The sequence below is a fragment of the Durio zibethinus genome, chromosome 3 (assembly GCF_047325235.1).
Source record: "Durio zibethinus cultivar Kanyao isolate XHJ-2024 chromosome 3, ASM4732523v1, whole genome shotgun sequence".
Lineage (NCBI taxonomy): Eukaryota > Viridiplantae > Streptophyta > Magnoliopsida > Malvales > Malvaceae > Durio > Durio zibethinus.
Window position 1 is genome coordinate 30,343,420 of NC_143164.1, and position 25,077 is coordinate 30,368,496.

Below are 25,077 nucleotides of genomic sequence, written 5' to 3' on the forward strand. Positions count from 1 at the left end.
CGTACTTATACCCAATAAAAAATTTAAAACAATACACATTTCATTCCTATCTCTAAAATTTAATACCTAACCATATCCTTACTAAAAAAAATTGGGTTTCATGTTAAGATTGGATAATAGCAGCCCTCAACATGTACAGTTCCTTGCTTCCCTCTCTCAGGAGAAAGGATACCCAATTCCCCTTCTCCTGGAGGGAAACACCACAAACAAAACACTTAGCCAACCACGAGAGGAACACTGCTAGTGACTTTCCTTGGAATTCATGCATAATAGAAGCCCGCAACATCACTTAAAAAAGCAACGAAAGAAGACATGCATGGAAGAGATCAGACCATCTCAGCTTGTAATCTGATGGAATGCAAGGTTTCTTCCTTCCACCATTGAATGTCCAAATTCCCCTGAAGGTTCCTGTGGCCGTTCTAAACCTGTCGCGAATGTAAAGAACAGACGGGAGGCTGCTAGGAAGATAAGAATTTCGTAATAGCAGCAACTAAAAACGTAGAAAGGCTGTTGTTTGCAGAAATTCAGAAGAATAACAAATAAATAAAACAAAAGGCATCAAGAAGACAAAATGCTATTAACGGTGGTTGAAACTTTTCATTGATATCAAATTATCTGTCTTTCAATAACCGCGGCTTTCTACAATTCCTCACTTGACTGTACAAAAAAATGAACATTAACGCCGATATGCTAGACCTATAGGAATAAAACTATCTCCAGAAATTTGCTAAAAATTGCATGATAACGGGGTTGGATATGTGCACAGCAATTTTTCAACTGGCTATAAAAATGAAGGGCTAATTCAAGGAAAATAAAATGAGAAACGAGGAATAGAAGACCTAGATAGATATAGCATTTAGGAATGCTTACTTTAGGGACTTGGATTCTGGTAAATCATCATCTCCAGAGCCACAAAGCTCACAAGGGTCAAAGGATTCCTGTGAGCACCAATGATCTGGGACAGTCAAAAAGTAAGTCGACATAAACTTTCTGAATCTTTTCTTATACTCCTTTGGGGAAATAACAGTTGGCAACAAATTCTTAGGAACAACCAATGAAGACTTAACCCACGTCTCAAGTTGTTTGTCCCATGTATACTGCCTGAGATAATCAATAATCCCACATACAAGCTCCCGCTGCTGGGTATCCACCCCGACAAGTAAAGAATAACCCATTACATTGATCGACTGCAAACAAAAGGAGAAAATGGAACTGTCAGTCAATACCTTATTCCACATTAGAGAAATGAAACCGCAAGGAAAAATAAAAAGTTTAAAACTGGTAGTGATTTTTTTTCCTTTTTTTTTTGGGGCGGGGGTGTTGAGCGGTTAGTGGGGAGTGTTGAATATGATTGAAGGGAAAAATCTATTAAAAAGAAATGCTGCTAGTCACAATAGAGTTTATCTATCTAGTCAAGGGCAAAGTCCAATTGAAAGAACTAAAAGCTTACATTGAGGAAAGTTGTATCATTCCATGCAGCCCGTTGCAAGAGGCGCTTGGCTTTATTACTAACTAACATAAAATGGAGAGGAATTCATGTCATTGACAAAGTTCTGATCCAAAAGAACATCTCCAGAACCAAAAGCAGCTGAACTGAATCGAGCATGTAAGGCCCCTTGAAGATCAAAACAGCGAGAATATTTCTACCAAATGTAAGATTCTCCATCACCATTAGATCATATGCCTTGACTCTTTCCCAGTTTTTGGCTGTCTTAATATCACCTGCAAAATCTTCAAATGTTCAAGAAAAAAGAAAATAATAAAGTAATCAGTGTAAAAATAAATAAAAGCAAACCTGATAAATTCCAAGAACTTTGGCAAGGCAAGTTTGGCGTCCAGAGTCAAATGATTGATTCATGTACTTGAAATAATGTGAAGAAAACTTCTCAAATGAATCGTACTGTCTTCTTAATTTCCTTTATGATAAACCTGTCATCAAGTTTTTTAGCGAAAAAAGGACTTAGTCATTGCAGAAGCATACTACTGAGTATTTACAATATAATCAAGCTTTGAAGGGAAGCAATATAATCAAGCTTTGAAGGGCAGCACCGCTCCCGAAGATCTCGGAACTGGTTAGCATATAAGCATACTACTGAGTATTTACCCTTCCCAAGTGATTTTGAAACCCCTAGAGAAACCTCTACATTAAGAGCATCAGGAGGAACTAGAGAATCCAACAAGTGTAACCCATCAGAACTGGAGAAGCGTGACTCTTCTGAAGAAATGCTCAAATTAGAGACAGTGTCTGAATCAGATGAACGACTAGAAGACCAATGTGGGGATGTTATCATAGGAACTCGAATGAGGCTATGTAAACTTTCAATTAGTTTATCTCTCCTCCCATCATCATTTGACACTTCTGTTACAGTGGGCAGATCTTTCAGCAACCCTAATGCACAAGTAATTATACTTGAGATTTCACTCTCATAGTCTGACACTATATAATCATTAGTTCCTAGGGGTATGTGTAGCCTTGAACCTTCCTCCCTGATTAATTGATAGCCTTTGGGTATTTGTGCTGGAGTATAACTACTGATTGATTCAAACTTGGGGACATTTCCTCTCTGAAGATCCTTCATATACATCTGTCTGATTTCAGAAAAAGGCATCCAGAACCATCCATTTAAGTTTTCTAAGCTGGATAGCAATGAACGTGGAGATCCACCCCTCCTAGATCCATTTGAATCAACTATTGAATCATTGTAGGCAGGATCTGTAGAAATTGGTATAGCTCTATCCAGCTGTAAATGATCTGACAAAGGTGCATCCTTTGCTAGATAATTCTCATCACCAAAATGAGGATGAATAGAAATATTAGATGCCACAATGAACTCTAGGTTGGATGATTTCACAGGGCATACACCATCCAATGTTGGCCTTTCAATATTCTCAACCACAGTGGAATTGTCATGTATGTTGTCACATCCTTCAGATTTTTGAACAGGAATATTTGAAGAGAATTCATCACTTGAAAATTCATTTCTTTCAACAAATGAACCTGTCCCAGCTTTCAGATTACCAGTATTATCAGAACATTTATCACAATTTTCAGATTTAGTTTCTGCCCCACTGTCCTCTCTATTTGTACTACCTGAATCCGACTTCAAATGCTCCAACACTCCCTTGTTATGGAACCAGTGACTACTACTCTAGGATCAGGCAACATGAGAGATTGCAGGCATTGATCCCAAATGCATGATTCCAGAAGAAGATCCCACCTTAGTTGGTTCAAGCTGAGCAGTTTGGGAAAACCCAAGTTTTCATTTCCATTCTTTGCAACAGCATTCTGAATGTTTACCTACAGTATTTTGCCCAATGTCACATGTGAATCAGAGAAAAATAAACTCAATTAAATATTGTACGAAAACAAAAAGCTCAATTAAACAGTGATTTGAACTGCATAGCAGAGCAACAACATACTTCAGTTTACTATGTTTGTTGATTAGATATCATGTATATTGAAAATCTAATGTACACTAAAGTTTCAATTGGGACAACAATTTATTGCAACAGGGGAACAAACAAAAGCACAAACTGTAAAAAACTTAAAAGAACAATTGTCCTTATTTCTTCTTACTTGTCACGGGTCGAGACTTAAGCTCCGAACCCGCGCGGCTCCGGGACCCGGGCATTCACCCTTCCGGCGTCCCAGATCAGCCTTCCGCCACGGTTCACACCCTTGTGAGGTATTGTCCGCTCTGGCCATCTGGCCTCACGGTTTTGTCCTACAAAAGGCGCCTCACAAGGCGGAGATGGTGTGAACCCTTTTATACCCCAGGGACCTTCCTATTATGTTCGATGTGGGATTCAGGACTCCCCTTAGGTCCGTGACATTCTCCCGCACCCAACCTCGTGACGCCCTCGTCACGGAGGCCGGCCACCCTGCCTACCTCCCTCGAGGCGCTCGGCGTGGATCGAACGGTTTAGGGCTGGCTCTGATACCACTTGTCACGGGTCGAGACTCAAGCTCCGAACCCGCATATCTAGAATGAAGAAGTACATCTAAATAAATAGGAATAGTGAAGTTCCTTATTAGGAAACAAATTACATGAAACAGAAAACAAAAAATAATAAAAGGAAGGAGAATTATTCATTTTTTAAAATAGAAACAAATCCTTAAAAACTTGACAATCAAAATAGTTGACTAAATCAGAAGAATAAATGAGAAATATTCCCAAAATAAATTAAGAAATCAAGTTGTACTAATGTAGGAGAATCAGATTTTTACACTTCCCCTCAAGCTGGGTTATGAAAGTTAATCATACTCAGCTTGGATTTCAATCCGTCAAAAATGCTTCTAGGAAGAGTTTTAGTAAGAATATCTGTAATTTGTAAGGATATAGGCCAATTTGACCAACCTATTTTCTATCTTTTCCTTTACAAAATGTTGGTCCAACTCTATGTGCTTGGTCTTATAATGATAAACAAGATTTTTGGCAATACTTATAGAAGCTTTATTGTCATAAAACAATGTCATAGATGTCATAGTCTGAACTTTTAATTCTCCAAGTAACCTCGTCAACCCAATTCCTACACAAATACCATGGGACATTCCTATAAACTTAGCCTCAGCACTACTCCTAGCTACAACAGCTTGTGTTTTACTACTCCAAGTGACCAAATTGCCCCAAACATAATTGCAATATCCAACAGTGAACCTTCTATTTATTACTGATCCAACCAAGTCAGCATCTGTGTACACCTTGGTTGCCCTGTCCATTGACTTTTTAAAATATAGACCTTCACCAAGACTTTTTTTTAAGTATTGTAAGATGCGATGAGTAGCTTTAAGACACTCTTTGGTTGGATTATTTATGTATCTACTCACCATCTCTATTGCAAAGTTGATATTAGGTTATGTGTGAGAGAGGTAAATAAGCTTCCTAACTAGTCTTTAGTATCGCTTTTTGTCCTTGAGAGAGCTTCCATTTTCACTTTTAATTTTATTAGTTGAGTCCATGGGTGTATTGGTAGCTTTGCATCCAATCATGCTGGTTTCTTTGAGTAAATCAAGTACACACTTGCGTTGAGACACTGATATTCTATTATTAGACCGAGCCATTTCCATCCCAAAGAAATATTTAAAGAACCCCAGCTCATTTATTTCAAACTCCTTTTCAATGAGTTTCTTCAAATCATTTATTCCTTCCTTGTGGTCTTTGATGATTATGATATCATTCACATAAATAATAATAGTAACTATTTTTCCTATATTAGTGAGCTTAACAAATATAGTATGGTCAGATTGACATTGAAGGAATCCTTACCTCTTCATTGCCTTGGTCACTATTCAAACCAAGCTCGATGAGACTATTTAAGTCCATGCAAAGATTTCCAAAGTGTGCACACTTTGCCCATTTTGTCTTGCCTTTCGAAACCAGAAGGAATTTACGTGTAGACATCCTTCTCTAAGTTACCATTTAAGAATGCATTCTTGATGTCAAGTTGGTAGAAAGTCCAATCCAAGTTGGCTGCGAGTGACAATAGAACTCTAATTGAATTGAGTTTGGCTACCAGAGCAAATGTCTCCCCATAGTTTATCCCATAGGATTGAGTAAACCCTTTTGCAACAAGTCTAGATTTGAACTTGTTTATACTTTCATCTACAGTATACTTTATTACGAAGATCCACTTACATCCAACCAAGTTTTTCCCTTTGGGCAAATTTGAAATTTCTCATGTCTCATTGTTCTCTAGTACCTTGATTTCCTCAAGAACAGTAGCCTTCCAATCTGGTTCATTGAGGGCTTCTTGAATATTTTTTAGAATTTGCACATTGTCAAGGTTATTAGTAAAGGCTCGAAAGTTTGGAGTTAACCTATCATATCAGATGTACTTGTAGATAAGATATTGGGTGCATGATCTCACACATTTTTTTAATGCAATAAAAATGCAAAAGTCACCAACTGGCTCACAAGTTTCAGTTTTAGATTCAATAGGGACATTATATGTGTTAGTTTCAGGTTCTTGGAGACTCAAATTAGGTTAATTTTTAGTACTAGGCTATGTACAATTGTCCACTTCTTTCGGTTTTTGCTTCATTGAGTAAACTATCAGTTTATTTATTTTTTCTTGCATAACCTTTAAGGTTTGAAGAATCAAGAGTTATTTAAACAAGTTGGGTTTAGAAATCTGCATAGCTGATAGATTGGGCAGATTGAGAATCTAGTTGGGAATCTGGGGTTGGTTGGAAATCTGGTTGGGAATTTGGTTTTGAAGGGATTGGTTGGGAAATTGGCAAGTTAACAGCTAAGAATTGATACTTTTGAGTAGTATTCTAACCCTAAATATCATTCTTGCTGTAGTATAGAAGATTCTCAAAGGTGCCATCCATAGAGCTATAGAATTTTTTTTATAATGGGTGAGTAACACTTATGAAGATGTATTTTAAGGCTTTGGGATCAAACTTGCTGTGGTTTTGTTGGCTAATATGAACAAAAGCAATGCAGCCAAAGAGTTTGATGGGAATGGAAAAGATTAATCGAGTTTGTGGTTAGGAACAAAGAGTTTGACAAGGTGTTTTAAAGCCAAAAACTCGAGAAGGCATTATGTTAACCAAATAAGTTGCAGTGAGGACAGCTTCTCCCCAAAAGTATTTAGGCACATTGAAAGTTGACAAGAATGATCTGGTCACTTCTATCAAATGTTTATTTTTGAGTTCGACAACCTCATTTTACCATGGAGTGTCAACGTAAGAGCTTTGATGGATGATGCCATGATTTGTGAGGTAAAGGCCGAGAATAGAGTTGAAGTATTCCTTTCCATTGTCAATTTTTAAGACTTGGATTTTGTCTTGCAATTGGGTTTGTACCATGCTATTGAAGTTTTGAAGGATTTGGTTAACTTCAGATTTTTCTTCCATATGGAATACCCAAGTGAGTCAAGTATGATCATTAATAAGTGTAACAAACCACCTAGAACCTAAGATATTGTTAACTCTTAACAGTCGCCAAATGTCACTATAAATTATTGAAAAAGACTGAGATGATTTATAGAAAAGGCTAGGATAGGTATTTCGAAAGTACTTGAAAAGTTAACAAAATTTACACTAAAAGTCTTTAAAGATGTTATTGAATAATAAGGGAAATAGTCTTTTAGGTATGAAATATTTGGATGTCCTAATCTATAATGTCATAATATGATAAGGTCATCCTTATTGGTACTAGAGACTAAGGCTGTACAAAAGTTTTGTGATATCTTAAGTGCATCATTTTGAAGAAGGTAGACTCCTGCACACATCTTAGCATTGCCAATAATCCTCTCCGAGCCCAATTCCTAAAATTCACATAAATTGGGAAAAAAAAATTTTGTGACACAACCGCTATCATTCGTAAGCTTACTAATGTAAAATAGGTTACAACTTAAATTGGGGACATGGAGGACAAATCAAGTGTTATGTCTTTCGAAACTACAATAGAACCTGTTCTTGCCACCTTTGAGAGAAAGCCATCAATAATTTTTATAGCAAAACTATTACAGCAAGATCTATATGTGTTGAATAAAGATGCATCTCCAGTCATATGATTTGATGCTCCTGACTCTACAATCCAAGATTGTGTATTTTTTCGTTACAATCCAAGATTGTATATTTTTCCGTTGAATACTTAAGGCGTTTAGGATATTACCTTTTTGTGCTATTAAACTAGTTCCAAAGGTTGTAGACTTGTTTTGAAGGGTTTGATTGAGCATCACCTTGTAGACTTGTTTTATTGCTCACCTTGCAGACTTGTTTTGAAAGGTTTGATTGAGCATCACATCTTTGTGAGTTTCCTTATGCCATACCTCTGCAGAAGAAGATTTCTTACTCTTGCTAGCCATAACAAAAACTCGTGTGGCTATAGTCTAATGGTTTAAGCTAACTTGCTCTGATAGTATGTTAAGCACCCAAGTTACTACCAATTGGCAGTAAGTGGAGAACTCCAACTTAAATATAAGACTACATGATATTAGATATTTGTAAGATGTGGGATAACACCACTTTAACAAGCCTTCATCACGTGTAGACGAAGATGGAAGAAGCCTATCACGTGATAAATTTGAAAAAAGGCAACAGAAAAAAAATCCTGACTCTAATACTTTGTAGAAAACTTAAAAAACAATTGTCCTTATTTCTTCTTATTTTATCTAGAATGAAGGAGTACATCTAAATAAATAGGAACAGTAAAGTTCTTTATTAGGAAACAACTTACATGAAACAGGAAACAAAAAATAATAAAAGAAAGGAGAATTATTCTATTCTAAAATGAAAACAAATCTTTAAAAACTTGACAATCAGAATAGTTGAGAAATATTCCCAAAATAAATTAGGAAATCAAGCTGCACTAATATAATAGAATGAGATCTACACTAATGTAGGAGAATTAGATTTCTACACAAACTCATAACGAATATGACAAAATCTCACTAGTATTGAAAAGGAAAATACTTGCTTGTGGGTGGTGATGAATAAAAAGAAAAATCAAGAGCACCGAGCAACATATAAGAAAGAACAAGTGAAAACCAACCTCAAATTCAGAAGCTTCCAGTTTCAGCATCTCTTCAACGTCAGAAAATCCTTTTAATGACCCTTTAAGGTTTAGAGTTGAGCCCATAAATTGTGACCTTATCTGCACCAAAAAGCTTGCAACCTCTCTGAACATTAGCATCCCTTTTGTGTAAACCTAACGAAAATATCAATACGAAGTCCAATATGTTAACATAAGTGAATGCATGTGGGGACAAGACTAATATATGTTTCATCACAGAATAAACATTACATTAGAAGTCAAAGCAAAGTGAAAACAGAATATATACATACATGTTCAAATTCTTCCTTCAGCCAATCTGGTCTAATTGACTTGCTAAACTCCAGCTGTTGTGGAGGCATAAACACGGTATAAGTGGTAACTGAAGAGTGACTAAACATTGCAACCATAGGGCCTAAACTGCAGTTACATGAACATAGAAAAGAAATGTAAGGAAAACAAAATTCAAAAGGCAGTTCTTTGCAGAGTTTCTAAATTTTCTTTTAAAACAAAAATAGAAGGAAAAGCAGGCAGAGATTAGTAATTATCACACAGCTCCATAGGAAGAGTTATCATTTTTCGCCAAATTTTGCAAAATGTTCTGCATTCAAAGACCAGCATCGGAAACCTACAATAGAACTTAACATTCAACAAGTCCCTGAGTATAAGCACAGGGAAAACCTCCCCAACTTCTAGTCAATAAATATAGTCACAAGCATTTAAAAATCACAAAGTTTTACTGCAAAACATAAAAGTCCAAATCTCAAACAGAAAGGAACTTTTTTCCCATTTCAAAAATATATTTGAAAGTACTGTGAGTTTATTGTTAAATGAAAATAGAACAGCAATCCATACCCAAACAAATATAGGAAGTCCTATGCAGAGAATGCCCACAGCTAGATAATCCACTGGATGAAGGTTTTCAGAAAAGCTGAGCTCCAAGAACTTTCCAAATGAGAGACCATGAGCAGCAGTTGAAATTAGTGCTCTTTTTGTAGATTTTGAAATTCTGTTCTCAGTTTTGCACTTGCCACAGCGACTCCACGTCCAGAGTTTTCCCTCTGCTTCTCCAGGTAAATGCTTAGGAAGCCGTTTAACTTGTATTGTTAACTGCTTATTATGATGTGCATAATAGTAAAAGTGGGTTTCTGGAAGTTCACCACATATAGCACACTGGCTTCTCTGCACAAAGCAAAAGTTTCTACCAGTGGAAAATTCGAAAGCACCACACATTGAGAAAAAGTTAGGTTTTCGAATGCAGTCTACCATGTAACAAAATTGAAGGTTAATGAAGTTCGTAGAGATAATAAAGGTAAAACAAAGAAGTTGCCCAAACACAATTTAATAACATGACAAGTTAAAGATCATATCTCCAATGCAATAGTTTAGAGCAGTGGGTAACCTAATCAAACTTAACTCATCAAGAATCACCTGCTGGAGAAAAATGCACAACTGAAAAAAGATCCCTAATAAAAGGAGATCCCAAATACCTGTTTGAATAAATTATCTCGAAGGAACTTTCCAAGAGGAACATCAAAATTCCTGTAGAACATGATATGGCTAAAATGGCTACGCTCACATATGGTTCCCCTTAAGGCGTTACAGCTAGACATAAGAACCAAAATACTTTGTGAATCCAACATTGTATTGATGTCCTCCTTATTCTGCGTTTTTTCTTCATTATCATCAGCATTAACTTTCAAGTTAAGTGTGGTTTCAGAGGAAGCTGAAAAAGATTGGGGTTGTCCATCATCAAGAGATTTCTCTTCATCAGGACCATTCTTAGATTCGGCATCAAATAGCTCTGAGACCTCAAAACTTTTCATTGGATGAACTGCTTCTGTGAGCTTGGATTCCCTCCCATTTAACCTAAAATACACAGACAATGACCGATAAGGAATGCTGGATGCAAGAGGGAAACGGTTTCCAATAGATTTCTTCAGAGAGGCAGAAACAGATGACAACCCAGAGAAAATGGCTGGATTATATGGCTCCAGAGATAAAGCTGAACTGTAGTCTAATCCTGACTTCGTAATTTGATCACCATCTAATTCCCCATTTATGTGGTAACCTTCTTCATGGAACCCATTGGAATGGGAATGTCAATTGCATGTGATCCAGTTTCAGCAGTAAACTCATCAAGGCAAGGAACACACAAGTTACCAGTGTCTAAGGCATGGTATTCCCGATCTATTGGCAACACATTTGTTATTCCAGTTAAAGGAATTGTAGAGAACATTGCCTTCTGATCAATAAGGAAAGAAGTTTCAAGGATTAAATGATATGCCATGACAACAGCATACTGGACAACACATTTAATCTTTTTTAGTTTTTCAGGATGACTTCCTTTCAGCAAAATCTGCAACATCATAATATTGAGTTAATGAGGAAGTACATACACAGGAATATGCCATAGATATCTGGCTAGAAAAGAAATAAGGGAGGAGGGAACTTGTTATCAGGCAGAAAGCATCAAGCCAAATATCTCAAGTCCAGATATTAAACATGAATTATTTTTGAGAAACAAGAGGAAAAAAACGGATGATGCAAAAGAAACTCAAGCAGAATCACACCAACCTCCAAAGTTTAAACAGAATCAAAAGAAGGAAAGACTACCCCAGAACAACACTCTCCACAAACAACTACAAATTGGAAAACTGTAAATTAACTAATGGCTTAAAAGAAGAAGAGTGGTATTTTGCTTAATACAGGAAGACCATATGCAAAAAAAAGTAGAGTATTTCTAGGGGAAGGAATAAAGACTATAGCAAGCTGCTTTTCTTGACATTTCAACACAAGAGGCTCAAGTTTTAATTTATTATTGCATTTCAAACTTACAACATACAAAAAAAATTAGCCATAAGAACCTAAGAAATAATAAATAAATTAGTTAATTTAATATGTATTATACTTGAACATTTTAATAGCTTTGTTTCAAAAGGTTTGAAGTTCAAGGTGTTATCCAACTTCATTAATCTCAGAGCAACTGGGAAAAATAAAGGCAGAACAATGTTTTGTTGCGTTCCTATCAAGAAGTTTTACAGCAAGAAATACGGGGTAAGCTGTCAAAGGAACGAATGTTTTTATTAAAACTGCTTATTTATATTTTTCCGAATGTCCACCACTCAGACCATATCACCAGTGCCCATGTCCAACATCTAACTCTATCTTGCTTCCCATGCACAAGCACGTGTTGCATGTACTCAAGAACATGCCAGTGCATCGTGACTACTAGGAAAAAACAATTAAATAAAGAAAGAAGAAGAATAAGTCATCAACTTACAGTGCAACCGAGACGTTTAGGACAGCCCTCAAGGAACATCAATGTTTTACTTGGCCGTTTTCCCCCTTCACCAAAACAAGCATGTTCCTTAACAAACTTTTCTATATGAAAGGAATCACACTGCTTAAAGGATTCATTCTTCTTTAACTTTTGATTCATCAAAGTATCAGATGGTATGATTGGTGAGCCAGTACAACGTACAACTCTCTCTAGACGATGTAGCTTCATGTCAAACACCAGTGTGATTCCTTTGGCAAGGATACACTCTTGAACATCACGTGAAACAGTTTTCTCCAACAAAATTACATTGGGGTGGTACACATCTATCATCTCAATTAGAGATTTCAGAAGACTTTTTTCCTGTTTTTATGGGTCAACAATCAGAAAAATACAGTAGCATACTTCTGTAATACAAAAACAGAGTTCAGTTTTGCCGAGTACCTCATCTAGTGAACTGAATGAAGACAACCCGCTAGAGGACTGACCAAGTACTCCCTGAATTAATAACAGCCTTGGATTCTTGTACTTAGTTTGAATGTGCTTATGAGCCGCATGCATTTTAAAGACGAAGCCTTTGATTAATTGGCTGCAAAACAAACGTTAATTTATAGGGTTGAAGAGACAAAAATCCTATAACAGCAATAGCTTTGCTGACCTGTAAAATGTGTTTTCAAATAAAGCATGCTAAATGGACTTTCATGTGAGCTCTAATATGTTCATTCAACAAAAATAATTAAAATTTAAAAAAGAGAATGACTATTACATGCTACCAATTAAAGGCAAAATGGCAAAGTAACCAGTATTCTCTCCCTTAACTAAAATTTTATGGAGGTAACAGATGTTTATAGCATGTGTTGCAAGAACTATCCGAAGATGATGCTTTTTCAGAAAGCACATGACCACCACCCTTCAATCTTAAAAAGAAACATAAAATTTGTCTCTTAAATCTAAATGACTTACTGAAGAAATATCTGTAAGCAGGAGATATAATTTAAAAAACATTATAATGAAATCATCACCTTTGACTGCGAGAACCAGTTGCAATGCATTTCACTTTCACATATCCATCTGGATCCATTGCTTTGCCTTCAATAGTATCAGGCTTCAGAAAGAGAGCGGCTTTCCAAGATAAAAAAGTAACTATATCCACCCAACCATCACTGTCATTCACAGAACTGGCAACACCCACTGATTTAAGAAGTTGACCAACAATGGCTTTGAACTTCCCATTTATCACCTCTTCCATTTCCTCTTTAAACCTGTAGCTTCCATTGCTCTCATCTTTAATAGGACTCAAGGAATTTGGCTTTCCCCATTTTGTGCCATCTCCACATTCATCATCATCATCGTCATCGTCATCATAAGCCACAGTACCCTTCAAGTCGTCCTCTGGATCGTCAGATTCTGGAGGTTCCCAAACTTGAGTATCGATTTCACCATTAATAGACTGACAAACTCCAGTTTCATTGTCAAAGGTTCTAGGAGAATTTTCAACAACGTTTTCTTTTGCTTCTTGATCATTACTAGCTTCTGTTATCTCAACATCTCTCACTATGTCCATATGATTTCTACTTTTCTTATCCCTCAAGTTTCTTTCTGTCATCATATTTGACCTATCAACCCCCTTCTTAGGGCCTTCTGATCTCAGGTGCTGCAATTGGCCATTTGTCAGACAATTGAGCTGCCCATGACTGTTTTTTGAACCAACCTTTTGGTCATACTCACCCCTGAAAAATATAAAATATAAATAAATACACAAAATATATGTATATACTCACACACATATATAATAACAAGACTTCAGTTAATAATGATTAGTAATATAACAGCACCGCAATTGAAAAGAAGGGCACCTAACAATCATATGAGTTTATATCAACTGAAAATTCACCTGATGGAACAGGATACAAAAATGTAAAACATTTAGCTTGAAATGAAATGGAAACAAATTAAGTAATAAAAAAGAGATAGATACATACTGCAGCTAGAATATGGACGATCACTGCTAGACAATGAAGTAGTTGGACTGATCATTGGTGTTGCATACAGATTAATACCATTCCGTTTTATAAATATTCTTTCTTGCCTCTCCGGACATAATTTACAAGACCAAATGGGGTCTCTGTTACTTGAGATTAACAATTATACTACACTCATATAAACAATCTCTATAAGAATGATACTCTACTTTATATTACTTGTACGATTTTACACGGTTGCAAAACGCCTATCACATGATAATAATGTCACAACCATGGCCCCTACACCCTGACCGTTACCTTGGCCCTTATGTCCCCTACTTGCATTGCCCTTAACCCTCTCTTGGGCTCTCCCAGTAGTCTCTTCCCTAGCTTAACCACTAGTATTGGTGGCTAGAACCCTAGCCAAATCCTCCTCATTAGAGCGCTTAATGACAATCCTTTTTTTTTTGTGCTATCTCTCTTTTCCTTGCAAGTACCCTAATAAGAACGCTAAAGTAAAACAAAAAGAATAAGTGAACCTTGCACATAAATTGCTAGAAGAAAGCTTTGAAATTAGCAAAAAACAGAAGCAAGAAAATTTTGAAGAAAGTTTTGAAATTAGTAGAAAACAAAAGCAAGAAAATTTTCTCTCTCGAAATCAAGTAGTAGAAGTGAAACCTAAAAATTTCGAAGTCTCCTATTTATACCTAGCCAAACAGTATATTCTAAAGGCACCAATTCAAAATTTTTAAGCATTAAACGATACCTTTTAAATGACACATGTTTGAACTATTTCAATTGATTCATTGAACCGTTACAAACCCTGCATGAATAACTCACATTATTCCCCCTTAAACCTAACCTTTCAGTTATCCACTTTTCAAAATAAAAACATTCACTCCCTTGTGAAAAACCGATACATCTTTAAAAATTATGACCATTAATTGTAGGAAACGGCTTTCCATTTTAAGCATGACACATAGCCTATCCAGTCGTATTTTTCAGAAACACAAGTGCATGCCTAGTACCGCCCCACGAGACACGCTTTGAGCATGTGTGCTTCACAAACAAAGCACCAAAATTTCACAAAAATTTCCTAAGTCCTCACCTATTTTTCCCTATGACTCTACCAACTTTCTAGCTTGCAAAAAGACATTCACTGCATCCCAGCATGACACATTATCAATTAGGCTTACCGAGCACACTTGTCTCGCCCCAAAAGGACACTTTAGCATAATGGCTCGCCAACAACGCTCCTTTCGCCATCAAGGAACACACCACCATAGCAAGACTCACCAAGTTACAGTTGCCTCCTTCCCAAAACAATTCATTTTTCTTTTCTTTTCAGGCTTTGGACAATGGTCTGAGGGCAGTCACTTTATAACTACCCTCAAACCTCGAACGGCAATTGGTACGCCCAATTTACTTGGTCAATGGTCAATTTGGTCAAAGTTTGGTCAGCACAGTTATATTCTTAGATCATCCGAGGAAATGGTTCGCCCTTCGCCAAAGAAAGGACTCGCCTAACATCATATTGATGTCCCATCAAGATAATTATTTCATAATTAATCATTTGACTTTTAATTTATCTGAAATCATTAAATATAGCTCATATCTTAATTGAGATCATTAAATATGATTCATAACTACTTATGTAAATCTTTCTCAAGCTTTACGTGTATATTGTATCAATCGTTAATTATCCTAATCATATCATCACCCGTTATCTCATAAATAAAGTAACGAGGAAGCTTATGTACATAAGACATCCCTATACTACCCACATTCAAGCTTCCCTTCCTTTGAAACTTTCCGCAACACCTCACCATTTTCCTTCTCCCTTTTTTTCTTATTTCACCTCAAACACTCTACTAACTTGAGTGTGGAGGGCATCCAGGAGTATCAACTCCGATACCCCTTAACAGTGTTTTTTGGCTACATGTTCCAGATGGTTTCCCTACAACCTCACCTCATTTCTTCCCAAGTAAGACAATCAAAAACATTATCAATAAAAAGATATGTTCTATTTACAAATTGTGAACACATAATTCTAAAGATTTAATTAAATTGATAACATAATTAACCATTTAAAAAAATCTTTCTTCTCAACTAAGGAATTCTATTTTCCTTTAAAAAATTTTTTCCTTGGTTGGGTAGGCTTTTATGTAATGGAATGGGACCTTTCTTTTCTACGGGGACAATTTGATAAGCCTTGCAATTGATGAAAGTTTGTGAATTGGGCTAGGCCTTTTGTCTACTGGTGTTCAAGTTCAGGATCATGAGGCTATGACTAAGAGACAATATCCAATTCAGATTTAATTTTTCAAGCAGAACCGGTATGATATGTACCTAAAGTGCTTGAATTTTAGTTTTAATGGTAAGATTCAATTTTGAACAGTTTAAAATAAAAGAAAAAAAAGTTGATACATATATTTCTAAATGAGTTAGTGTTTGAATGCTAATTTTAATTCTTTTATTACAGAAGGTTATTGTTTAAAATTAAAAAAAAAAAAGGTTATAAGTATTAAAATTAAAATTTTATATTTATTAAATATTATTTTTAAAAATAGTTATATGAACTAATTAAATTAAAATTTTAAATTATTTTAAACTTTTTATATTCATATATCAAAAAATTTTAAAACATTCAGATAATGGATCCCTTAAATTGTTATTTTAAAAAATGATTTTTTTAATGTATTTTTCTCACCAATTTTTTTAAAAAATAACATGCAGTAATTACAACATATATTTTTAAAATAACATTACCACGTTCGACGAGACATCGAGACGGGACTAGGGCTGTAAATGAGCCGAGCTGAGTTGAATAGTGAGAAGCTCGAGCTCAAGCTCGAGCTCGAGCTCGACTCACAACTTGGGGTTCGATATTCGGCTCGAGCTCGATCTAGTTTTATTTTTCAAGCTCGAGCTCGATTCGTGATCGAATTCGAGCTACTCGAGCTCACTCGATTAAGCTCGATTAATATGTAAAAATAAGCTCGATTCGTATACTCGACAAGAGTTCGATTATTCATGCTCGAACTCAAACTCGGACTCAAAATATTTTATTAATTAAAATAATAAAAATATATTTAAATATAAAAACTCGATTAAGCTCGCGAGTTACTCGAATCAAATATAAGAATACTTGAATTTGACTCGATCGATAAGTCGAATTACTCGAGCTCGAGCTCGACTCGATAATAATCGAATCGAATTCGAGTTTTTTTCGAATCGAACCCGAGTAGCTTGTGAGTACTAATATATCATTTACACCTCTAAACGGGACAAATTCTACGAGACCATCAAAAGTTAATATTTCCCAATTGCAATTGCAAATGTGGATAAACTGAAAAAGTCCAAACTGGCCCAGCCAAGAAAAATTAAAAGCCTAATTTTGAGGTTTAGATTGGCTAAAGGCTAAATGCCTAGGGAAAGAGTAATAATACTTCATATTAGATCAATTTTGATTTTATTTTTTTAAATATATTTTATAATATTATAAATTTTTAAATTTTAATTTAATTTAAATTTATTTTTTATATAATCCAAATTGAATTGAATTTTGTCAGTTTTATTAGATTTAATTTATAGATTTTTTAAATTTAAATTTATTATTTTTATATATTATTTTAATATAATTTTTTAATAAATTTTAATATATTTTGATATAAAATAATTATTTTTATTTTATAAGAATTTAAAAAATATATAAATTAATAAAATATAAATTTTGATTTATTTATTTTTTAAAAAATTTTTCACTTCACGATTTAAAATTCAATTTGAATCTAATATATATATATATATATATATATATATATATTAATATTTGAACTTAATCCAAACAAAATAAAAAAAATCATCCAAATCTAACTTAACACTATAATTTTAAATTGATTTTGGAATTTTTCAAATTTTTTTACCCCTACTTAATAAAAATTGGTAAAAAGATAAAAAATCATTAAATAAAAATTTAATAATCATTTAAACTCCTAATATTTTATTGTAATCGATCAAATCTTGGATTTTTTATTTCAAATAAGTTGAATCTCTAAATGTTTATTTTCATTCAATTGAGTCTTTAAATATCTATTTTCACTTTTAAGCTTTTTACTAGTAGAAAATTGATTTTGATAGTTAATTAGTTTTTGATTAATAAATATTCAAGTGATGAAAATAGATGTTTAAAAATTTAATTAATAATAACAAAATAATAAAATTTAAATAATTATTAAATTTTTGTTTGACGACTTTTTTTTTTAATCTTTTTAACTTAAAAATTTATGAGAGAAATAAGTGAGTAAGAAATATAAATAGAGACTTTTCCAAACTAAAATTTATTTGCAAATCAGAGCTGAAGGGCATTGAAATAAAAAAAATGTGCATTGTAGATAGGAAGGGGAAAGTAGGGCCTTTTAAATGAACCTCAAACTTCAACATTTTCTTTCTTAATTTTCATGTCATTGCGACGACTGTTCTCAACAGTGAGTTAGATTACTTCTTTGTGACACGTTAATGCAAACTAGTTGTTGGGGAAGAAAATATTTTCATTTTTTAATATTCTTTGGTTTGTGGTTATGGATTACCAATTTTTTCTAGACATGCCATGTCTCAAAACCTCCATAAATTTGAAATTATATATTTTTAGAGCCTATATAATTGTTTGTTTCTTGTTTTTATCTTTGTCAAGTTCCCAAAATTTGTTTGTTTTAATTAATTTTATTGTATGGAGGTGCAATGCCTAAAAAGAAAATGTATGGTGAATTGAAAAAATTTATATTTGATATTTTATTAATATATAAATATTATATAATATCAGTAAATTATATAATGATAATTTATAAAAAATTAATTTAAAATTTTATTTATAATGATAATTTATAAAATTTTAAAATCCTTAAAATAAATATATTTAATTTTTAAAAATATTTATAATATTTTTATGAAATATTATTATGTGATTTATTAATAATGTGTAAATGTTATATATCGAAAATATATTGAATATAAATTAAAAAAAGTAAGCAGTTTAAGAGAGAAAAAAAAAGTACAATTGTTAAAAACACTTGGAATTTCTGATTCTACTGATCAGGCCAAAAAAAAAAAGGTTCAATGGGAGTACAAAACAAAAGTCAGTTCTACAAACTGACAAAAAATGAACTAGAACTACCAAAAACTCAAATCTATTATTTACAAGCTTTTCCCTTCTGAATTTCTTCTCACTTGGAACAGTGAGCATCAAGACTGAAAAGATCAGTTAACAACTGAACAATTTCTTAATCACTAAACAAATTACAATGTTGTGTCATTTGGAAGGCGCATGGTAGTATTTGCCTTTACACATGCACCTATAAACAATAGGGTAGGACTCTGCCATGGAGCACTTGAAGCTCACCATCACCCTCTTGCAGGGAAAGCAGGGGCCACAAGCGTAGGAACAGTCAGGTAATCTCGACCCGGTTGGGTATAACTCCATTCCTACCTCTTCCTTTACTCCTTCCTGGAAAACCATCAAGTCATCATGGACTCTTTTATTTTTTACTACTCAAGATGCATTATAAATTCATTTTTGCTTTTTGCTTTTTACAGCTTGTTTTTAGTTTTCTATTCAAATTTTATTTTTTACTTTCTCCTTTCCATTTATTTATTTTTTAAAAAAAAGGAAAAAGTGTAGGCTTAAGAAATAATGGTAATCTGGGTAGCATTTATGATATTGGATAAAGGAGATAAGGGCCACTTGGGGGAAAACAAAACTCAGGGTGCATTTGTCCATCATCTCCAAATATGGTAGCTTTCCCATGGGTGCTGGCTGCACATGCATAAAAATAATTTAAGCGGTGACAAATTAAATAGAAGAAAATGGCATTATTTACCATCACTTGTTCCAAACAAAAAAACAAAAAATTTTGGAGTCCAAGTGACTAAATCACTAAGAAATAACATGACACTCTGAAATTGATGAGTGGTTAATTTTATTTTGGTATTTGATAAAGTTATCAGTGATTAAACTAAATTACAAGTTCAAAATTCTACCAACATTGGAGAAAAGGAGACACAAAGAGATATTTGCAATGAGCTTACCATGGTGACGATGGGGCACCCGAAGGCTTTCTGAGAATAGGTAAAACATCGACAAGATCACAACCAGCATTAGTCCAACAACTCCAAGAGGGAAGTTCTTCATGTTTCTTTGTTATTTTTTGCATATCAAACTACACAAAATTGAGAAACTTGAAGATTATTTCATGAGAGATATTGGGACAGACAGAATAGAAAACCATGCAAGAAAAACCAAATGTTTGGGGGGAGATTTGGTCAAGGACGATGCATGGTATATATAAGGGTAGTGATGAAAAGAGAGGGGGACAGGAGGATGGTTTTAAATGTAGAAGGAGGTTACACCTGAAACACTTCACCTGATCCACCGCTATCCGTTGAAAAAGGATTTCACATGAATTGGTAAGTCATCCACAATTAAACCTACTGTAATATTTGGTACTCAAAAGCACATTAAAACCTGAAAGTACCAAACAAAATTTGAAAACAACTATAGTCGAAATTCAAAAAACAAAATAGTCAAGAAGTCGTCGTTCCAAAAGAATAATTTTAACAGGGTTGTAGCTAGAGACAACCATATCAATGTTGGGATTTGCCTTGAATCTCAGAATCCCACATTGAAAGTTAAGTAAGTTTAAATTTGTCTTTTGGAGATTCAAGTCAAGGGAGGATTTGTTGGGATTTGCCTTGAATCTCAGAATCCCACATTGAAAGTTAAGTAAGTTTAAATTTGTCTTGTATCCCACATCGGGAGTTTAGTAAAGGTATAAAGGGTTTCACCCTTATAAATAAGATGTTTTAGTTTTAGTTTAGTAACCCCAGAGAGTTAGACACCAAGAGAATAGCTAAGTAAGTAGGCTATTAAAGGGTGTAATTGGGTTTGGGGTTAAGTTTTGAGTAAGGAGTTTTAGGAGACTTTTCTCATTCTAAAAGTCTCACAATTGTAAAGATTTATTTGATAGTGGATTAAGTTGGAGTAGGCCATTTTGAGTTGAGTTGAACCAAATATATTTGTGTGTTCTTATTCTTGATTTGAGCTTGTTATTTTGTGTGTGGTTGCTGCGCGTGGGTATTGTTGTTTTTCCCAACAAGTGGTATCAGAGCGAGGTTCGAGGTTCGAGGTTCGTGGGTCCAAGAGATCGTGAAGCAGTGTTTGAAGATGTCTGAAGAAGGTATGTCTGGTATGTCTATGCCTAAGTTTGAGATTCCGTTATTTGATGGAAAGAGTAATTTTATGTTATGGCAAAGTACGATTCAAGATCTGTTAGTACAACAAGGGTTTGATCAGGCATTAGAGAGTAGTAAACCTGAAGGAATGTCTGATGCTAATTGGAATAGGATTCAGAAGAAGGCTGTTAGTACTATTAGATTGGCGCTAGCTCCAGAGGTAAAATACAGTGTGTTGACTGAGAGTACTCCAAAGAGTTTGTGGGATAAGCTTGAAGGTATTTATGCTTCGAAGTCGTTGACTAATAGATTATGTTTGAAGATGGATCTATATTCTCTGAAGATGGAAGAAGGTATGAGTCTTCATAATCACCTGAATGAGTTTAATAGATTGGTTTCTCAATTGCTAGCGATTTCTGTTGATGAGTTAAAAGATGAAGAGAAGGCTTTAATTTTGCTGGCATCTTTACCCAAGTCTTATAGGCCTTTAGTTCAGACTGTGTTGGTAGGTAGGTCTACTTTAAAGTTGGATGATGTGACTGCTCTATTGCGTGAGAATGAAAGGTTTATGGGAGCTCAAAACTCATCACCTGTGGGGAGTACACTAGCTGTAGAGGGTTTTGATCGAGGGAGGACTCAAAAGAGGATTGATGGATCAAAATGGAGATCCAAGTCAAAAGATAGAGATTATAGTGATGTAGTATGTTATTATTATGGTGAGAAGGGACATATCCAAATGCGCTGCAGGAAGCTGAGAATGGATATGACTGATTTCAAAAGGGCGAATGATGAGAAGAAATCAGATGAAGAAAAGAGTGATACTGCTGCTATCGTGTCTGATGATGATGATGTTGTTTTGACAACTTGTGTGGATGAGACCCAGACTTTGAAAAGTGATAAAGATTGGGTTTTAGATTTAGCTGCTACAGTTCATGTTTGCAATGATAGGAGCTGCTTTGTGGAGTTGAATGAGAATGAAAAGTATGAGGATATTGTGGTTGCTAATGAAGAAAAGGTACAGATTCAAGGCATTGAGAGTGTTCGCCTTAGATCTCACAATGGTGTTATTAGGACACTTCGTCATGTAAGGTATGTACCAAATTGTCACTACAATTTGATTGCTTTGGGTGAGTTAGCTTCTTGGAGGTACACATTTTATGGTAGTAATGATTGGTTGAAAGTGTATAAAAATGATAGTGTGATTCTACAAGGAAATAAGGTCAATCACTTGTACATGTTTGATGGAGGCTCAGTTGCTGGAATGCCTGTGATGAAAGAAAAGAAGAAAGGTAAGCATGTTAGCTTTGCAGATACTGTTGAAGTGTTTGGAGATTCAAGTCAAGAGAGGATTTGTTGGGATTTGCCTTGAATCTCAGAATCTCACATTGAAAGTTAAGTAAGTTTAAATTTATCTTTTGGAGATTCAAGTCAAGGGAGGATTTGTTGGGATTTGCCTTGAATCTCAGAATCCCACATTGAAAGTTAAGTAAGTTTAAATTTGTCTTGTATCCCACATCGGGAGTTTAGTAAAGGTATAAAGGGTTTCACCCTTATAAATAAGATGTTTTAGTTTTAGTTTAGTAACCCCAGAGAGTTAGACACCAAGAGAATAGCTAAGTAAGTAGGCTATTAAAGGGTGTAATTGGGTTTGGGGTTAAGTTTTGAGTAAGGAGTTTTAGGAGACTTTTCTCATTCTAAAAGTCTCACAATTGTAAAGATTTATTTGATAGTGGATTAAGTTGGAGTAGGCCATTTTGAGTTGGGCTGAACCAAATATATTTGTGTGTTCTTATTCTTGATTTGAGCTTGTTATTTTGTGTGTGGTTGCTGCGCGTGGGTATTGTTGTTTTTCCCAACAATCAAGACATACAGGCAACAGAAGGACTAAATCTACACTTTTTATGAGTGTTTTCAGTTGAATAACGCTACGGCTTGTTAACCTCATTCCTCATCGTTAAGTTTGGGTGAATCCTTAAGTTGAGAGGAAAAGGTTGAATATGTGAAAGGTTAGAGTTAATCTTTTGAATCACTCGAGTTTGGATTGTCGTAACGGTTTTGGGACCGTCAGTCATAAAAGAGTTTTAAAATTGAGAAAAAATAAAAAAGAGTCGCCACCAATCTTTATTAGGATATGATTAGCTATTCAAAAGTTTATCTTTTTAATAAAACTATAAAAACGAGTTTAAAGTTTATTAAAAAAATAAATTTCGATCTACAAAAAATCAGGTTCGGTTCGAGAGTCGATTACGTGTGGGGAAGGATTAGCACCCCCATAATGCCCATAAATTAGTACCATTTAATTATGCGCTATTTTCGATGTTGGATAAAAATGGTTTTGACTTGAAATTTAATACTAATTTTCTTCGTTTTAAAAAATATTTTTGCTAAAATTTTTATTTAGAAATATTGAGAAAATCTTTAAGTTAAAGAATTATCTTAAAATTCTCCAACATCTAGGCAAAATTTAAAATAACTTTTTTTACTTAAGATTTAGCACAACAATCCTTAAAATGAAATAACACTCTTTATAGAAAATTTTTGGTGACTCTCCAACATCTAGATAGAGTAGCAAGAATTATTGCTTTCGAAATGTTATTTTTATTTTATTTTGTAATATCACAATTTTTTTAAAAAAAGTATTATTCTTTTTTATAATAAAATATTTTATTATCAAGTAGTAAATAAAAATTAAAGACAGAATAGTACAAATAATTACTGATAATAACATGCTAACGTATGTATGCTAATGAATGTCATATAAAATGAAATGCAATTTAAAAGTTAGATCCTTAAGTATAATGAAACCACCACGACTCTCCAACATCTAGGCAAAGCTTAGGTGCGACTGTTTATATTTAAGATCCTCATTTACGGTTATACTTTTTATTTATTAATCTTATTATCAATGCGAATTTCGAAATCGTGTGAAAAGATTTAACGAAGTAAAATTTCTTAAATACCCCATCATCTAGGCGGCATTCGGGAACAAATTACTTCAAATGGAATTTTCACACGTGTCCTTAGGGTTTTTAGGATTTTGGATTTTATGGGGTTTTAGAAACCTAGGATTTTGAAAATTAAAAAAATAGTGTTTAAGGTTTCATTTTTAAGAAAATACGAATATCTCTAAAAATTTCCAACATCTAGGCGAATTTTTGAAGTAAGTTCAATTTTGGTAATTTTTGAAAATTAATTAAAAATTTCTTATATGTTTTTTTTTGAAAATTTATTAATAATAATTTCCTAACATCTAGGTGAAATTATTTCTTAAGAAAAATATTTTTTATTCCCTCCAACATCTAAGCAAGAAAAATAATAATAATAATAATTTTTTTTTAGCATTTTTAATATATGTTTTTAATTATTACTTATTTTTAATTTTATTATTATTAAAACAATTAAAAAATTATCCTAACAAATTTAAGAACTTATCATGCATAAATAAATAAAAAAACTCAAAATAACAAAAATAATAATATAAAAAAAATTTAAAAAAATTCAAAAACAAAAAATTTTTTTTTACCTAAACCGGACCGGTCAACGGTCCAATCAACACTGGTCTAGATCGATCTGATCGGTTCTACGGTTCAGTCAACGGTTCGAGCTAGCGGTCTATGGTTCGACCCGGTTCAAACTGGTTCAATTGGACCGATCAGCAGCTGTTGGAAGAGCGGGTCTATGGGTTGGGTTGCACGAATTTCGGGTCAAATCCTGATCAACGCGCGAATCCTCTTTGGCCTAAAACGATGTCGTTTTGCTCCTTAGTCTTTTATATATAATTGAAATTTTTTTTGTTCATTCTGTTTCTGTTTTCAAAAAAAAAAAGGGAGAGCTCTAGGGAGAGGTCCAGAGCTCTCTTGCTGTCCGATCGCTGGATCGTCGCGTCGGCCGCCGTATGGGTCACTGTTGGCGGCCGTTGTCGGTGGTTGTCGATGATCGAAAAATGTCAAAATACTCCCAGAAGCACTCTTTAATGCGCTCTTCTTAGATCTGACTTTTTTTTTGTTAAAAACAGCCCCGATCAACGTAGATCGGGGCTCAAAGTTTCTGTTTCCCCTTTTTTCTTTTCTTTTTTTTTTTGTTTGTTTTGTTGAAACAAGAT

At 34.2% G+C, this 25,077-nt stretch overlaps 1 protein-coding gene and 1 pseudogene across 2 annotated transcripts; both read right to left on the reverse strand.

Moving 5' to 3' along the window:
* Positions 1 to 128: 128 nt before the first annotated feature.
* Positions 129 to 13,923, reverse strand: LOC111283309 (putative 1-phosphatidylinositol-3-phosphate 5-kinase FAB1D; annotated as a pseudogene). The gene is made up of 13 exons (XR_016336484.1): positions 13,767 to 13,923; positions 13,648 to 13,678; positions 12,807 to 13,517; positions 12,229 to 12,373; positions 11,788 to 12,147; positions 9,995 to 10,863; positions 9,360 to 9,686; positions 8,798 to 8,924; positions 8,505 to 8,660; positions 1,796 to 3,298; positions 1,451 to 1,722; positions 871 to 1,187; positions 129 to 455 (listed from the first exon to the last, which is right to left on the reverse strand). The product of XR_016336484.1 is annotated as a putative 1-phosphatidylinositol-3-phosphate 5-kinase FAB1D (transcript).
* A 5,004-nt stretch (positions 13,924 to 18,927) lies between these two features.
* On the reverse strand, positions 18,928 to 19,946 carry LOC111283310 (protein EPIDERMAL PATTERNING FACTOR 2-like). The gene is made up of 3 exons (XM_089757959.1): positions 19,833 to 19,946; positions 19,524 to 19,560; positions 18,928 to 19,261 (listed from the first exon to the last, which is right to left on the reverse strand). The coding sequence occupies exons 1-3, from the start codon at positions 19,933 to 19,935 to the stop codon at positions 19,057 to 19,059; spliced, it is 345 nt and encodes a 114-aa protein (XP_089614085.1). The 5' UTR covers positions 19,936 to 19,946; the 3' UTR covers positions 18,928 to 19,056.
* Between the last annotated feature and the right edge of the window lie 5,131 nt (positions 19,947 to 25,077).

What these genes read in the sequence shown, in the direction of transcription:
- LOC111283310 (XM_089757959.1), bottom strand. Translation starts at nt 19,935, where the DNA reads ATGAAGAACTTCCCTCTTGGAGTTGTTGGACTAATGCTGGTTGTGATC. An exon ending in GGTGCCCCATCGTCACCATG is followed by an intron (nt 19,561 to 19,832) that starts GTAAGCTCATTG and finishes ATGCATGTGCAG; the next exon opens with CCAGCACCCATGGGAAAGCT. An exon ending in GCTACCATATTTGGAGATGA is followed by an intron (nt 19,262 to 19,523) that starts TGGACAAATGCA and finishes TGATGACTTGAT; the next exon opens with GGTTTTCCAGGAAGGAGTAA.